Genomic DNA, 15,961 nt, shown 5'->3' with positions numbered 1-15,961 from the left:
AGCAGACCAACCTCTCATCTACATGGAGATAACAAGGAGGAAGATTGGATCTGCTCTTCATGGGGAATTTCCAGCTTTTTTCTCCACAAAAAAAAAAAATTCAAAAATACACTCCTCTGACAAATAAATGTAAGAGGAAGCCTGTAGTCCAAAAAGGAGCTTTCTTATAAAAGTAAGGGCTTAAGTCTCACACTGTTTTTTTCATTCTTATACTCAGAATTTGTTCCAATGCATATCTACACTTCAAAGATGAGTCAGTGATTTTCTTGTGCTGGAGCAGCATAGCCAGTGTGATGGATGAATTGTGTAACGTCTGCTGATAAGTATCACACCATCAGCCAGACCAACTTCAGCTGTCTTCTGTCCCTCATTGTCTATTCACAATATTTCATAGATTCTGCTCCCTCTTCTGGCCAGCAACATAATAAAAGAAATAATTTCCCCTTTTTAAATGTGATTTTGAGCATGGGGACTTGAGAAATGGAAAAGAAACTTCATATTACTTTGGCAGGACAAAGAGATCCGAGCTGTGTATCCACTGCATTCCCATATTTGGATTGCTCTGTAACAAAAGCTTGCAGTATTTGTAGTAAAAAAGTTGAAAAAATAATTACAAGTATTTTTTGTTACATTTTCAATTTACTGGTTATCTCTTGCGGGGGTGGGTTGGAGAGAGGATGGAAAGTGCAGGGAAAAACCATCAATCAGCTTTGCTGTATCTATTCGCTTCTCCCTTTCAGCATGATATTGCTCCTTCTCAGATTTGTGCAAAAGAATAGTGCAGACCTAAAAAAGGAAGTGAGCCGAAATCCCATCTTTAGGAATAGCAGACCTGCCCAAATGGGTTTGGATAATGTTATATTAGTTATAGCATGCAGAGCACATGCTCAAAAAGGCCAGAGTTTTCTCTGCTTCAGTAAGCAATATCCAAAAGGTGTGCCTCCAAAGCAGATAACTGCAGTTTCTAACTATTCTCCATTCCTCTTGGAGGTTACCAACCACACACATTTGGGACAAAGGGCTTTCAAACATTTTTCGGCCATTAAAGACGTCACCAAAAATTCAGCTGATGTAAAAGAAGGTACAAACTCCACTACACTGTACACCTAGGACAGACAAATGCTGCCTCTTTAACAACTTCCTTTGATGGAGGTTTTCTGAGGCCTCCCACAGTTGAACTTTGTCTGATGAAGCTCCCCAAAACCATGTCTGAGGCGGAGCAGAAAGGACAACTCAGTGACAGCACAGCTTGCCACCCCGCGTGTGATGAATGGGCTTGCAACAGAAGCGATATTGGTTTTTACATGGAAAGGAAATTGCATTGAAACTCTCAGTGTATGGTTTTAGCCAAGGCATTGTCTGTACACACAATAATTCATTTGCTCAATAGACAGGCAAATAAAGAGATGATTCATTCAGCCTTCTCTAGCTGACAATTTTTTAAAATTTCAGATTTTACATCACATTCATTTGTGACGATGTCTTACATATCTCGATTACCTTTCCTCAGAGAGTATATTGCAGCTTGTTGGACATCATTTGCCCATTCTTTCCCTCATAAAGAGAGCAGAGTTTTGATCCATAGCAGAAGACTGAACTGGTGTGGTTAGAACAGCAACCAAAGTCCACACCAGTCAGAGCTGCACATAGTGAACCAGGCTTTAAAACCAAAGCCCTTTTTAAGCTGTAATTTCTAAATCTACTATTAGTAATGATCTTGAAACACTATTAAGTACCAGAAAGCAATATTCCTCTGGCAGTTGTACCAACACTAAGGCTGGAGTCTTCTACAGGTCTCTTAGCTGCTGCTATTCAAACACTCGGGCCCGATTCTGCTCTCCTTTGTTCAAGCACCAGTCTGAGGGAGTGAAAGCTAGTCAGAGAAAAACATATGGGATCAGATCTTGTGATATGGAAAAACCCCCCATTTTCCATGAAAGAAACCTTGCTTTCAAACACATTCCACGAGATGAGCAGCTCTTTCAGCCCTTCTGTATGTAAGATGAGGCTTTTATTTTTTTCCTGAGAATGGGACTCACAGCCCCCAAGCTGCCTGTACCACCTCTGCACACACCACTGAGAGAGGATCCTTCTCTTACTGAAACAGCTACTCATTGAATAGTTCTTCATTATCTAAGAGATAGCCAGGAAATATTTAATAAATATATTACCCATTGCATCAAAATAAATATCATTTATAAAACATTCATTGTCTTTTGCTCATTATCATCATACAGTGTATATTAATGTCCCAGTACAGATGAGATTTACAAACGTTTGCCTGAATTTTTCCCCTTAATGCATTCTCCCACTTACAATAATCATTGCATAAAAGGCATAAAAACACAATGCAGCTTTATGCCACTGGCATATACCAAAGACGAAACTAGAGATCTTGTGAGAGTACAAAAAGTCTTCAGACAGGAGGAATGGCTTTTAGGTGCGCCTTCAAGTGGCACTTGATCCAACTCAACTCTGCAGCATTTTAGAAGTAGAGCCAATATTTACTTGAGAACTCAGAATTACTTAATCAAATAATAGAACATATAAAAGCAAGCTGACTTTTTGGAAAAAAAAATGTTTAATAATACAATAATAGTTGCAGTATCGTCCAGTAAAGGTGTATTGTAAAAATGTTCTGAATATTAATTTACCTCAGATAACTTTAGAGTTGTAAATACTTGCATTATATTGAGGTAGACAGTAAAAAAAAATCTTTTCTCCATTAGTAGCACAGAATTTAAATCTTGTAATAATATCTTAAGGAAATGATAATGTTAAGCAAGGATGAAGTATTTGATTAATGCTTAATTCTGTACAACTCAAATATAAACTTTAAAAAATATTAGAAATTATAACATTTCGAGTGCATATCATGTTTTGTACATTAAAAAAGAAATGCATGTTGTTCATCTCCATTTTGCACTTTTCAGTCTGTTTAAATAAACAAATATTTACAACTTTTGTATGAACAACAGTGCATCCGAAGCAAAATGTGCATTTTAAATTAATGCTCCTGGTCGAGTCTTTTTATTAGCATTTTATATTATTATTCTCTTCTCTTATTTTTTTTTTTTCCACAAGTTTGTTGCTCTGCAATACCAGATAAGCCAACAATTCTAGAAATCGGTGGGGAAAAGCCTGAAACTAAGAACATAATAATTACACTAAGAAAGGGCTAGGCATAGCTTCGAAGTGCACTTTCCTCAGGTGAAGCCACAGCTGAGACCAAAGGTGGGAAAGAGAAATCTTACATAAAACGCCTTTTCCAGCACAACATTTGCGTTTAATACTGCTGCAAGTTGCGAGGGGTGCAGCGGCACAGCTACCCAGAAACCTGGCAATGACATCCTTGCACTCTTTGCGAGACCTGAAGGAGTTTCCTTCCCAATCCACCCCCGCTGTGCTTTTTGTAGCACTCTGCTCTCTTCACAGTTCTTCTCTGCCGTCTTAAAATAAAACCTAGCTGACAGTTACAGTCTTAAGCAACTCTGTTGTATTTTTGTATATTTTTCTCTCCTTTTCGCTTTTTTTTTTTTTTTCCCCTTAGGGGGAAAGAGGGGAAGGGGTGGGCCGTAGGCTATTTCTGGCTGGTAAGCTTGCAGGAATGTGAAAGAGAGAGGGCAGAAATGTAACAGCCCTCTTCAGAGCAACTTCAGAGAGAGGGATCAGTCTGCTCCATCTCCCTCCCCCGATTCTTTTTGTACTTGGTAAATTGCCTTCACCTTTGGAGGAGTAGGATAGATCGCCAGATAAACCCCGGGGGAGGAGAGGGGAGCGGGGAAGGGACCGGGCGGGGGCCTCGCCGCCTGCCCGGCCCGCTCGCCCTTCACCGCCGGCAGCCGGGGACCGACGCTGCCGTAGCCCCCTCCGCCGCCGCGGACCCCCGGGCCGGGCCGCGCCCGCCCCTCGGCCGGTCCCCTCGGCCGGTCCCCTCGGCCGGTCCCATCCGCCGGTCCCCTCCGCCCCGGCCGCGCTCGGCCGGACGCGGGCCGGGGCCCCGCTCGCCACTGCCGCCGCACCTCGCCAGACGCAGACCAGGGGCGTCCTGCCCGCTACCTGCAGCCGCAGGACTCCACCACCATGTCCTCGTACTGCTTGTACACCACGTTGTTGCCCGCGTCGATGTAGAGGATGCTGATGGGGGTCAGTTTGGTGGGCACGCAGCAGCTGGGCGGCGTGGAGCCGGGGTCCATGGAGTTCATGAGGGTCTGGATGATGGCGTGGTTTGTGGGCTCCAGGTGGGAGCGCAGCGGGAAGTCGCAGACCCCCTCGCAGTGGTGGGCCTCGTATTCCAGCGGGGCGATGATCCAGTCGTCCCAGCCCAGCTCCTTGAAGTTGACGTGCAGCGGCTTCTTGCTGCAGCGCAGCCGGGCCTTCTTGCCGTGCCGCTTGCCGTGCCGGCTGGCGAAGGCCGTGCGGCGCTGGCGCCGGGCCGGCGGGCGGCGGGCGGCGGGCGGCGGCGGCGGGGCCGCGCCCAGCTCGGCGCGCAGCTCCCCGAGGAGGCTCCGCCGCCGGCCGCGGGTGAAGACCACCAGCAGCGCCCGCTCCTGCGGCGGCCGCGGCCGGCGAGCGAAGCCCAGGGCCCGCAGGTCGAGCCAGCGCCGCGGCCCGCGGTCCTCCGAGGCCCGCAGCTCCAGGCACAGCCGCTTCCAGGGCCGCTGCTCCCGCAGGCCCTGCCGCACGTCGAACACCTCCCAGCCGGCGGCCGCGGCCGCTGGCGGGTCCAGGGCGCGGGAGTCGAGCGGTCGCGGCGAGAGGCAGGCGGAGAGCTGGAGGCGCGGCGGGGCGGCGGGCGGCGGGCGGCCGCGGGGGGCCCGGCGGAACAGCCGCAGCTCGGCCCCCACCAGCTCCTCCGTCTCCGAGAGGGTCGACACATCAAACACATACTGCTGCCGCCTCAAGGGAGCGGGCGAGAGATCGTCTGCGAGATAAAAATAATTACAGTCAGTTGCGCTCGGAGGGATCTGCCGAGAGGTCTCTGAGGCGGGCAAGGGAGGGAGCACCGCCGGCTTGCCCAGCCGGGGCCGCTCCAGCCTGCATCACCCCCCACCCCCAGCCGGACGGGGACCTGGGGAGGGCAGGGAGAGGAGAAAGAAGGAGAAGGAAAGAATATGGAAAGGAAGGGAAAGAATATGCAAAATAAAGGAGGTACGGAAGAACCCGCACCGGACAGGAGACAGCTCTCCAGCATTAGAGGCAGACCCTGCTCCACGAACATCCTCTTGCCTATCAGCCCCATATACACGTATCTGTTCTCTGAGGAAAACCTGGACTTCTTTTTTGACACATCGGTGTACAAAGTGCAGCGCAGAAAGCAAACCAGATTCCCCTGAGCTGCTTTCCAATAAAATGTTTACAACCCAGCAAATACAAAAATTCCCAAAGCCCCTGTGTTTCCCCAGAAGCTAGTAAAGCTTGTGTAGATTTCTATAGTAAAAGTGTCACTGGAGCCTCTGTTCAGCAGCCCCTCGCCGCTTTTCCAAAATCAGCCCGCCCCAGGGGTAGAAACAGAGACTAAAGAAATATACACCCGCCTGTTATTTATCGATATCAAAGGTTATAGCTACTCCTGATCAGTATGTTTCACAACCTTGGCTCTACCTGAGAGGTCTCTGGGAACCTCCTGCGGGGCAGGAGAGACAAGGGGATGATTTATGCAAACCAAAACCTTCAGACGCGCCACGGCTATGTAAAAATCAATGCGGATTAACGTGCAGTTAATCAGTGCGGATTAGCACACTCGACAGTCGCCCCGCGTCGCTGCGTGTTCCCCCAGACGTCAGCAGGGAGATGGAGCGTGGAGTGCAGCGGGGACAGCGGGAACTGCTGGGAAAAAGACCTGCCCCAAAGCCAGGCCACGGGATCCTACGGCGGGGCCTGGCCGCCTGCCGAGCGCGTCCCCCTGGCCCCCGGGGAGCCGCCGTGGGAGGCCCCGCCGCCCGCCGCACCGCGCGGCATCCCGGGCCCGCACACCTGCCCTGCTCCCGGAGCCGGGCGGCACCGGGAGCCAGCAAGGACAGGGAGCTCCCGAGCAGGAGCTTCCCCGCCTCCCCGGGGCTGCGAGCCGGCGGGAGCGGTGCAGAATCGGTCAGGCCTTTCAGGCATCCCGCAGAATTTGAACGCAGGACTTTCGCATCCCTGCCTCCGCCTCCCACTTCTGGCGTGTCTGTTTCCTCGCGGTGGGGCTGCTCCTTCCCAGCGACGGGCGAGAGGCAGCCTGGTCGTGTATCCCGCTCGGAGAGTGCGGGAGGAGTCTGAAAAAAACACGAACAGAGCCCCAAAAATTGTCGTCACAGTCCAGGTTTAACAGCTGCTTTATCGGGCTGTGAAAATAAAACTGAAACCCATCAGGAGCTGCCTTGAGGTCCTGGACAGTTTCGTCGGCACTGCAAGCACAGACCAGGATTCGGTCCATAAGTCTCCTGTGGGTTTGGGGAGATCGTGGGGATAGTTCTGCCCTTCACAGGCGCGGGCCGTGGGGACCAGGGGCTGAGGTGCACCAGGTTGCGGAAGGAAGGTCCAACAGCTCAGGAGATCTCTCCTATAATTGCCTCCTCCTTCAAGGGGTCCTGGGAGCTTCAGACAAAAGGTGATGGGCATCCCTCCGTTAAGAAAGTGCAGGTCCTCCTCCTCCTTCTCCTCTTTCTCGTCGTCTTGGGGTTTTTTTTCTGCATTCAACACCTGTTAGATACCCGTGCATCCGACAGGGCGAAGACGGATCTCCTGGCCCTGCCGAGATGCCTCAGACCTTCGTTCAAGGGCTCCAGCGACTGTCGAGGAAACTAGATCAGCATCTTCCCCTGCCGCTATCCCCGGCTTCGGGATGTGGGCAGAGCCGGGCCTGGGCACGGATTCGCTTTTAATCGCTCTCGTTGCTTAGCGGATGGAGGCGGGTGTCACGCTTGGTTTCAGAGAGAGATGCTCGCTGTCTTTGATACTCCCAGTCGCCATGGGTTGGGGGTGAGGAGAGTGCTGCCTCCAGGCTGCTGTCCCTCCAGGGCAGACACCCCCCACACACACTCCTCCTTGTCCTACTCTTGGTCAGCGCCATGGTCCTGGGGTCCCCCATATCTCTGCCGGGGTGCAGGAGCAGGGCAGCACTGCCCGGCAGTCTCAGCTTTCAGGGAAAGAGCAGCTCTTTCCCGAGGAATGAGGGAACACAAAGGTGACAGCTCCTCTCCCCTTCCCGAGGAATTGCCACTCAGGTGACCTGTCGCGGGGAAAGAAATAATCCCATTTGGGGGTAACATCCAGGCATGCCGTTTAGACGGGAAGGAAGCAGCGAGAGGCTGAGCTCCCCGCATATCCCCGTTGCTGAAAATGGGCTTTAAAGGGTCTGCAGACCCTTGGCACCCGGCGGTGCGGGAGGAAACCAGCTCCGGCACTGTGGGTGCCAAAAAGCTTGCTCAGGGGTGCTCCCCAAGCAGCACCTTTTGAAACTCCAGTTTGGCGAGGGTTTGGGGCGTTGCACGGCTGGTCCGGGTTGCTCGGTGGCATGGAACGCTGGGGGCCCGGCCGATTTGCAGGGAAATGTGCCCCCGGTCAAGCGGATCTCTGAGACGGCTCAGCAGCACCGAAACTCTGTGCTGGAAAAGTCCCACTGGCTCAGGCAGCTGCCGGCTCCCGTGCCTCTCTCGGGAGGGCAGGGAAAGGGGCAGGGCTGCCGGTTGTTTCAAATAAGCAGCTCTGAATCCGATCAGATAAACCCTATTTATTCACTCTTGTAACCTAATAATTCCAGAAGAATACATAATCCTAAACCAGTACTGGCTCGCTCCCAGCGCAGTCGAGAGGGTGGGAAAAGCAACGGAGGGCGGGGAGGGAAAGCGGGACCTCCGTAACCTCCACAAAACGGGGTCTAGATTGGGGACCCTTTGTTCCAGCGAAGCTGCTGCCTTCTCAGCACACAAAGAGCGGCAGCAGAGACGGCGTGGAGACACCCTGACTGTCCCCTGGCTGTCCCTCTCTCTCCTTGTGAGCAGTGCACAACTGATAGGGGCTTGCCCTCTTCACTTTTCCTTTAAACCCAAGGAGCGACTGGGGTGAAACCCGGGGTTTCTAACAGCCAGCTCGAGATCTGCCTTTTTCTCAGGCCAGCTGAAGCTGTCCTTACAGATATTCCGATTACCGAAATACTTGGTGCGAACAGCCAAGTCATCTCAGCTGGGCTGGGGAAAGCCACATTGCCGAAAGTGCACCCGGGAGGTGTGTTTATATTTGTAGAGTTAATGTAGATGGATATGAGCTCCGCAGTAAAGTATTAGTTCTGTTTCGATTATCCGTAGTTTATTTTTTTTTTCCGGGCGAAAATAAAGTATTAGGAGCGGGAAGGAGGGACAGAAGGAGGGAGTAGATCTATCTGAAATTTAGGGATGTGTCAGCGGATGGGAGAGAGCACCCCTGCTCGGCTCTGCCCCTGGCGAGGCGCTGGGGCAGCGGCGTGCCCGCTGTTCCCGCGGGCGGGCAGGATCGGGCCCCGCCCGCCTCCCCCACGCTTTCCTCGGCGGTGCGGTGGCCGCGGTGTCAGCATCTCCGAAGCTTCATGAATGAATGGGTTGGGACGTTTCCCTCGATTCCCTGTGTGAAGCCTCTCCCGTTTCCTGGGTCGCTTTCCCGCCGCAGTCAGGGCTTTGAGGAGAGCCGGGGGTTAACGAAGGCTACACAAAGTTTCCCTTTTCATGGCAGATCAGGTACTGGGCTCCCAGCCAATTCATCAGGGCTCAGATCTTAACTTTACATCACTGCAAATTATACCCAAACCACATTCAAGAAGAATTTTCCCATTCCCAAATTCTCTTTCAAGCCATATTTAAACTCGCAAAACAAAAGCACATTTTCAGTTTAAAGACACTTTGCAGACACTCTCACAACAATAATCTGGAAATTAAAACATATATTGTCCCTAATTGCGAAGGTCTGCCTACACGTTGTCTGCAGAGTCGCAAGGCTGACAGGTACTTCTTTCGGAGCACTACCCAAGCTGTGGAAACAAGGGGCTGACTCTCCATGTGTGGTATTTCTCCGGGTTTCAATTCCACATCTCCCAGCGGCTGCCTCGCCGCGGTTTTTTATTACACAGAGTGATTAGATTTAAATGTATCGTTCGTTTCGCTATCGAATAACCGAGAAAGACCACACCTTCCTCCGACGAATTCCCAATCCTGCCAAAAACACTAACTAGTTGTTGGAGGGCTGTTTCTTTTTTTTTTTTTTTTTTTTTTTCCTCCTCAGAACGGGGAGGCACCTGGCTGCGATGTACCTTGATCACCGCTGTACCGTACCTGCTCCGGGAATGCTGCCTGTCCTTGCCTCACTCTCCCGCTCGCCGCCACCTCTCCCACGAGCTTCCCACGAGTTACTCCCGGGCGTAGAGGGGTGGCAGCATCACTCGCGGGACGTCCCGCAAGGCTCGGGGCCCTGGGCTGTCGGCATGGTCCCAGGAGATGCGCCGAGGCGGACAGGGAGCTTCCTTGGGGGGGTTCTACCTGCTCTAACAGACCTTAACCCAGTATCTTTCCCTTTACCCATCTGCAGTGGTTACGCTACCCGAAATACTTCGACAGAGGAGAATTTCTCCGAAATTATTCGTGTTGAGGAAAACGGCCTGAATATTCCCAGCGCTTGGAATGCTAAGAAATGAAGCGAAGATAATTCTGAGCGATAAATGTGGAAGCGCTAGGATATAGCAACAGAGCATACAGATCTTGCTATAACTAGCAAAGACTGAAACATCCCCTTTCGCTCATAAATCAGACCTCAGGCACGAGAGGACTCCTACCCTCAGTTTCCGCCTGCCCCGAAATCGCAAGAAAGGAGGGTTTTCTCCGATCGACCATTTTGGGGTTTTTTTCTACTATGAATGGAGGAGGTAAATGAGGAGGGCGAGGCGCCCCGCTGCCGTGACCAGCACCGAGTGGCCCCGGCCTGGGCCAGATTTTCTCCCCGCGGGCCACTCGGCTGCCGGCTGGGGCCAGCCCAGCTGCGGCGCAGCATCTCCCCGCGGGCGGCGGAAACCCCACAGCTCCGAGGCGGAGAGCTCGGACCTCCGTCCCCCCCGTGTCCCACCCCCCCCAAAAGAAAAAAAAAATCAAATGCAGCCTCTTAGCAAGACCTGCAGGAGGGTTTCTGAATTTAAAAAAAGAGGAAAAAAAAAAAAAAAAAGCAAACAAACAAAAAGCCCAAACAAACAAAAAACCGACCAGGTGAGGTTTTTTGTTTTGTTTTGTTTTTAAAAAGGACCAGGTCCGAAATGAGCCACCGGAATGATCTGATAGGCGTTAATTACTGGTCCAGTTAGCAGCGCGGCTCCGCGGCAGCGCACCGCCCGCCGAGCTGCCTGAACTACGGAGCTCCCGGCGCCGCTGCGTGCGCGAGCCCCCGCGCCTTCTCCAGGGAAAACAAACAAACGAAAGACAATCTAAAAAATACCCCCCCGCCGACAGCCCCCATTTTCACCGGGAAGAGGAGAGAGGTGCAGCCACAGCTGCCAAGGGGACGCTGTGCTGCGCCTCGCCCCGCGCTCCGCTCCCTCCCGCAGCTCAGGCGGCGCGGGGGTAAAACACCAAGCCCGAGAACCCCTCCCGGCACCGCAGCGCGGAGCCGCCGCCGCGCCCCGCCCGCCCCCGCCACCGGCTCCGCGGGCGCGGCGGCCCCGCCGGGCCGGGCCGGGCCGGGCCCCTCGCTCCTTTCCCGAGCGCACGGCGGGGATGAGGAGCGGCAGCTCGCTGCCGTGCTCCGGCCGTCTGTTCTGCATTAGTGTTTTTATAAGGGGCTCAAACAAATCGAATACAAGGTCACCAAATAATTAACAGTTGTGAATTCCCTCCTTTCCCATTAAAATACTTCCCTGTTTATATTTCATTCTCCTTCTGCCAACGACAACACTGCTTGGGCAAAGGCGCTGCACAGATTACGCTACATTGCAGCTTTCGGTCCACCCAGAAACCCGCTGTTTTGCATAAATATGTTGTACTAGATGAACTTCAAGTGGGATTACACTCTTTTCTTCTGCCACATGCACAGCCGGGCCATTTTCAGTTTCTGCACACGGGATCCCCCTTTCGTCCTAGCGCTCTGTTCACCACCCTCACGACCCTCATATATGGCAAGAGCAAAATAACGATGTCCGGATCCCTGCCCATCCGAATCAGCTGCCTCCCAACTGGAACGCGAAACTGCACAAAGAAAACGGGGAGGGGAAAAGGAGACAATCCGGACCTATTTCGTCTTCCCCGTCCCTTTGGCGCGGACCGCAGCATTTCGTATGCGGGAGCCCTGCCGCGGTGCCGGTGCTGCGTGCAGCTCTGCAGACAAAATGGGTGAGGCGAGGGGCACTCGCAGCAGCCAGCCCTCGTGGCAATCCCTTTCCACGGAGATCCTTTCGAAAATCGTGCCCTCTCGCACTCCGGCTATTTCTTTTTTGTTTTCGATTTGTTCCCAGTCATGCCGCGTTTCTTGTTAGCTGTGGGATTGCTTGTTTATAACTCCCTTCCCCAGCTCCCTCTCTCTCCTTTTTTTTTTTTTCCTTTTTTTTTTTCTTCCTGCCTGGTGGAGTCCTTGCAGCTCCTAATTGTCCTTCCTTACTGTGGAGCTCCAATGCTGGGGGTCCTGAGGCCAGTGAGAGCACCATCTGCGTTTTAATGAGTTACTTCATGTGCCAACAGTAATTTTCCTACATTCAGCTAGGTCCTGTCTGATCTTGCGACCGTAACAAGGGGGAGCGAGTGGGGGGCCGGAGGGGGTGGAGAAGGGGGAATCTCAAGCCCTTTCCCCCCTTTCTCCTCTCTTTTTCTACCGACGGGGGAGAAAATTACATACGCATTAAGCAGTGGTGTGGCTTCACTCCCTCTCGAGCTACCCTGAAAACGATCTTATTAAGCTTCAAGCGAGAAGGGAAGGCGCGGAGCAAAGGGAAGCGGCTCTGCCCCGCAGCCTCGGAGGGCGGTGGGACGGGCGGGCTGGGGCTGCTGCGGCTGCCGGGCAGGGCCGAGCCCCGAGCAGCCCCGCCGGACGCTCTCCGGGACACGCAGGCACAGCAGCCCGCCTCGGAAGGGAAGGGTATTTCTCGGCAGGACTAAAAGTTGCTTCGCGCTCCTCTGCGGGCTGCTGTCCCGCCGAAATGCTGCCGTGCAGGATGGCGTGCGGCAGGTGGGACGGCCACCGTCACATCCCCCCGGAGCTGCCGTTTAGGTAAAGAGCAGCCCATCTAATTGGGTCAATTTGGGCGGCTACATTGTCTGCAAATGAATTGACAGAAAATCTGCCCTCCCTTCCCCGCTTTCCCTGAGCAAAGACTGTTCATCATCAGCACAACTCCAGCTCGCCAATTAACTGGGCTAGGAGCCCACGGGGAGGTGGGCAGTAAAATAGCTACCACTTCAGAGGAACGGAAGCTCTCTTGAAGTTTTTTGGTGATGTGCCATCGGCTGGTCCACTTCATTATGGGAGACTAGACAATATTTGATATGTTATGACATGAACACTCAATTAGATCACTGAGTTGAAATACTCCAATCAGTGGCTTGATGCTAAGCAACCCTCAGAAGGTCCAGCAGAAGGTCACAGCCTGTGACACATCAAATCAAAATCAATGGGGAAAAGTGAGGCTTTTCCTTCATCAAACCAGGACTTCTGTTAGCAAATCACTTCCCCCAGAGTAGAATCTCACATGCAGCGAGATGAGCTAAATTTGTTAAATTAACTGTCTTTCTTCTGGTTATCAAGAATAAGATGATATCGAACGCGGCTCCATTTCCTGTGTCTCGCAGAATTACCACCCCGTTTCCTCTCCGTCAGGGGGAGCGGCCCAGCTCCTTCAAGACGGCTGCATTTTCGAAACCTTGTTTCTAGAAAGCGAGTCCTCTTCTCCCCACCCCCGCTTTTAACAGCGACGAAGAAAACAACCCCCATAAGGCGAAGAGCAAAACGCCTCGTCCCCTTTCCCCTCGAAAACGTCTGGGGGCTTCCGACCGCGAGGGACACATACTGTGGGGATTTCCACGCATCCTCCCGGGCCCAGAGAGGCGCGGCGGGCACCGAGGCGGGGGGCGAAGAGCCCCGCCGAGCTCCCTCCGCGGGAAAGAACCCCCGAGCCAGGGCAGCGATGGGGCAGGGGCTGAGCCTTGGGTGCCGTGGGCGGGGAGAGGCTTCCGGCTCGGGGAGCGCTGAAGGGGGTCGGTTTGGGTTCGGTTCGATTTCGTTTGAGGCGATCGTCTTCTGTAGCTCCAGGGAGCAGTGTGATTTTTCCCGGGGCTGTATTTTGTTCTGAAAGGGCTGGGACACGGCGGGCGGGCGGCGAACTGCCCCGGCTCCCGGCGCTGCCGGCCACCGGCAGGTACACCAGCGCCCGGGGAGGCGCGGACGGAGGGGAGGGTCCTCAGATGTGGGAGAAGGGGAGGAACGAAAGAGCAACCTTCACTAAGAACGTCTTAATTAGTCTGTTCTTAATGGCTCACAGCCAGGGTAACGAAAAAAGGGGGGAATAAAAGGGGCAGGGGGGCGTTTTTATGGAAGGGAAATTTTACTCTGAATGGACGAGAAATGTGCACCCGCGGCCCCGGGTACGAGCGATACGGCGACGAGAGAAAATCACAGGAGAGCCCCGGCCGGGGCTGCGGGTCACGGAGGGTGGCCCGGAGCCCCTCGGCACCGATGCTGCCCGGGAAGCTCTGCGGCCCGGGGTAGCGGGCCCCGCTGCCAAGCCCGGCCCGGGGGTGCGTGAGGACCAACCCCGCATTCAGCTGAAAGGATGCAGCCCCGGAGCAGAGGTCAAGTCCGGCCGCCCCTCACTGAGTCCCGGTACCGGGCGGTACCTGGGCTGCACGCTGCCCCCGCAAACGGAGCCGGAGGGTCCCGGTCCCAGCGCTCCTGGCTGGGGCCGGGGCTCTTCCAGGTAACTCCGATAACGCGACCCGCGGCGAGAGCAGCCTCAGGCAGATGTTTGCCCTCGGTCAGTTTGAACTTTCTCTTTGCGGTGCAGCCGCGTCGATAAGAGCCACCCTTTCTCCGGCGGGTGGAAAGAAACCAGAAGAGCGATATTTATTTTTTTTTTTTCAAGGTTGAATTTTTACCCAAATTTCGCCTACAAAGCCGGGGCGTGTTTTCCACCACCTCATGACGATTCGGGGAGGAACACCCGTGTTTCTCGCACGCAGCACTTAGGTCTGCCTCGGCTCGGGTTTAGTGCCGCGGGGCCGTTTGCGTTAAAATAAAGCAACTCGACTCGCATTTCACCGAGAGGTCTGCACTTTCCCGCAATACCGGGGCGGGCAACAGCAGCGGTGAGCGCTGCAGCGCGCTCCGCACCTCGCCAGCACCAGGCTCCGCGGGACGGCCGCCTCGCACCGTGGAGCGCAGCGGGAAGGGGCACCGCAGCCCCGGGGGAAACCGTGAGGGGCGTGGGGGGGGCAGAACCTACCTCGTCCCCTGTCCACAAAACTAGTGATGGTGTTGGCGGATTTGGACGACTGAAAAAAGCTGGCGTTGATGCCCAGTTTCTCCGCGATGGAGTACGTCCTGAACAGAGACAGCATGTACTCGTGGGGTTCCGCCCGCGGGAGCGCCCGCTCCATGGCGTGTCCCCCTTGCCGCGGGCGGGTCTCTCGTGGGGACCGCGGCGCTCTGCGGCTGCGACCACCTTTGGAGGAGGCGGCGAGTTCCGAGGAGGCAGGGAGGGAAGCCGGGAGGCAGCAAGGTAAATCCCAGAGGACGCTGGCGAGCAAGGCGGCGGAGAGCAGGGCCCGGCGTGCATTCATAGCGAGAGGCGGCGGCGGTGGGGAGAAAGAGGAGGGCGGCCCGACGTGCGGCTCCGGCGGCCCACGGAGCGGCGCGGGGTCTGCGCGGCGGCGCGGCGCGGAGCGGCGACTGCACCCGGGCGGGCTCGGCCCGCGGCCGCCCGCCCCGCCCCGTGGGTACCGCCCCGCCGCGCACCGCCCCGTGGGGGCACCCAGCCCGCCCCGCGGGGCGGGCCGCGCCGGGGAGGGACACCCCGCGGGCGGGCGCTCGGGGACCCCTTTGCTCCCTCCTCGCTGTGTGACCCACGCGGGACGTGGACACGAGGGCCGGAGAGCGATGTCGCGCGTCTTGCTGCCACCTCTCGGGTTCTGCTTCTCATCGACCCAGCGGTGCTGTCATCTGTTCAGGTGCCTCACAGGTTCTCCGGGTTTGAGGGAGGGCAGATTCGTTCGACGTTAATGACTTTACTTGAGACTGTCTGTATTCCCGTGGCTGTGTGCCTGAAAACCTGGCACAAAGCAAGGGTCTTACAAGAAGGAGAATTTGGTGGCAAGTGAGGGTCTCACCTTGGGATGTGCCAGGGCCCATCTAGCTAGCACCTTGAGGCAGGCCCTGACACCCATTAGAGAAGGAAGGGAAAGCATAGGAAGAACCAGAGACCATTCTCCTTGCCTCAAAATCTGCAAATGGGCTACCAAGAGGGGACCAGCCCAAGCAGAGCACAGTGCCAGGCTGGGGCCTGGCAAAAGGCAGTGCTGGTCACTACTGGGCAAGCTACACTGTAACGATAATCAGGGTAGCCTGGGGCAGGCAGGAAAGATTCCTCAAAGCAGGGCACACATTTACCTTGTCTTGGTCATGCAAAAGACAGCAGTGGAACAGAAGTACAAGGATTCAGAAATTCACATGCCCCTTCTCATTTGGCTTTTCAGAGGTGCATCCTTCAGCATAAAATTTGTGTCAGTTCTCCAATGGTTTCATCCAACCACCTGTCTAGGCTTCACAGCCATGGACAAAGCATAGTGACATGCTTGCATTACTCTACCTGTCCTGATCACTTGCTTCTCCTTCACCTTCTCATCCTCCTGCCTGAACCACTGCTGCTGCAGGCAGCCACAAACCACCCTCTTCCACCTCCCCATGTAGCTTTTCTCTGCCCTGTGCTAAGTGTTCCTCCTTTCCTGTCCTGATCTCCCATTGTCCACTTCTTCCTATCTCTCCTATC

General features: G+C 54.5%; 1 protein-coding gene across 1 annotated transcript; it reads right to left on the bottom strand.

Annotated features, from left to right (window-relative positions):
* Nucleotides 1–2,141: 2,141 nt before the first annotated feature.
* GDF6 (growth differentiation factor 6) lies at nt 2,142–14,918 on the bottom strand. The gene is made up of 2 exons (XM_063390671.1): nt 14,420–14,918; nt 2,142–4,924 (listed from the first exon to the last, which is right to left on the bottom strand). Exons 1-2 carry the CDS (start codon nt 14,754–14,756, stop codon nt 4,056–4,058), a joined length of 1,206 nt encoding a protein of 401 aa, XP_063246741.1. The 5' UTR covers nt 14,757–14,918; the 3' UTR covers nt 2,142–4,055.
* Nucleotides 14,919–15,961: the final 1,043 nt, after the last annotated feature.

The sequence above is a fragment of the Prinia subflava genome, chromosome 1, assembly GCF_021018805.1.
Source record: "Prinia subflava isolate CZ2003 ecotype Zambia chromosome 1, Cam_Psub_1.2, whole genome shotgun sequence".
NCBI lineage: Eukaryota > Metazoa > Chordata > Aves > Passeriformes > Cisticolidae > Prinia > Prinia subflava.
Note: the sequence above shows the minus strand (reverse complement) of the source record. Positions and strands in the feature narration are given on the sequence as shown.

Excerpts from the sequence above, each read along its gene's own strand:
- GDF6 (XM_063390671.1), bottom strand. The coding sequence starts at position 14,756 with ATGAATGCACGCCGGGCCCTGCTCTCCGCCGCCTTGCTCGCCAGCGTC. Across the intron at positions 4,925-14,419 it reads TTTTGTGGACAGGGGACGAG|ACGATCTCTCGCCCGCTCCC; the intron begins GTAGGTTCTGCC and ends TTTATCTCGCAG.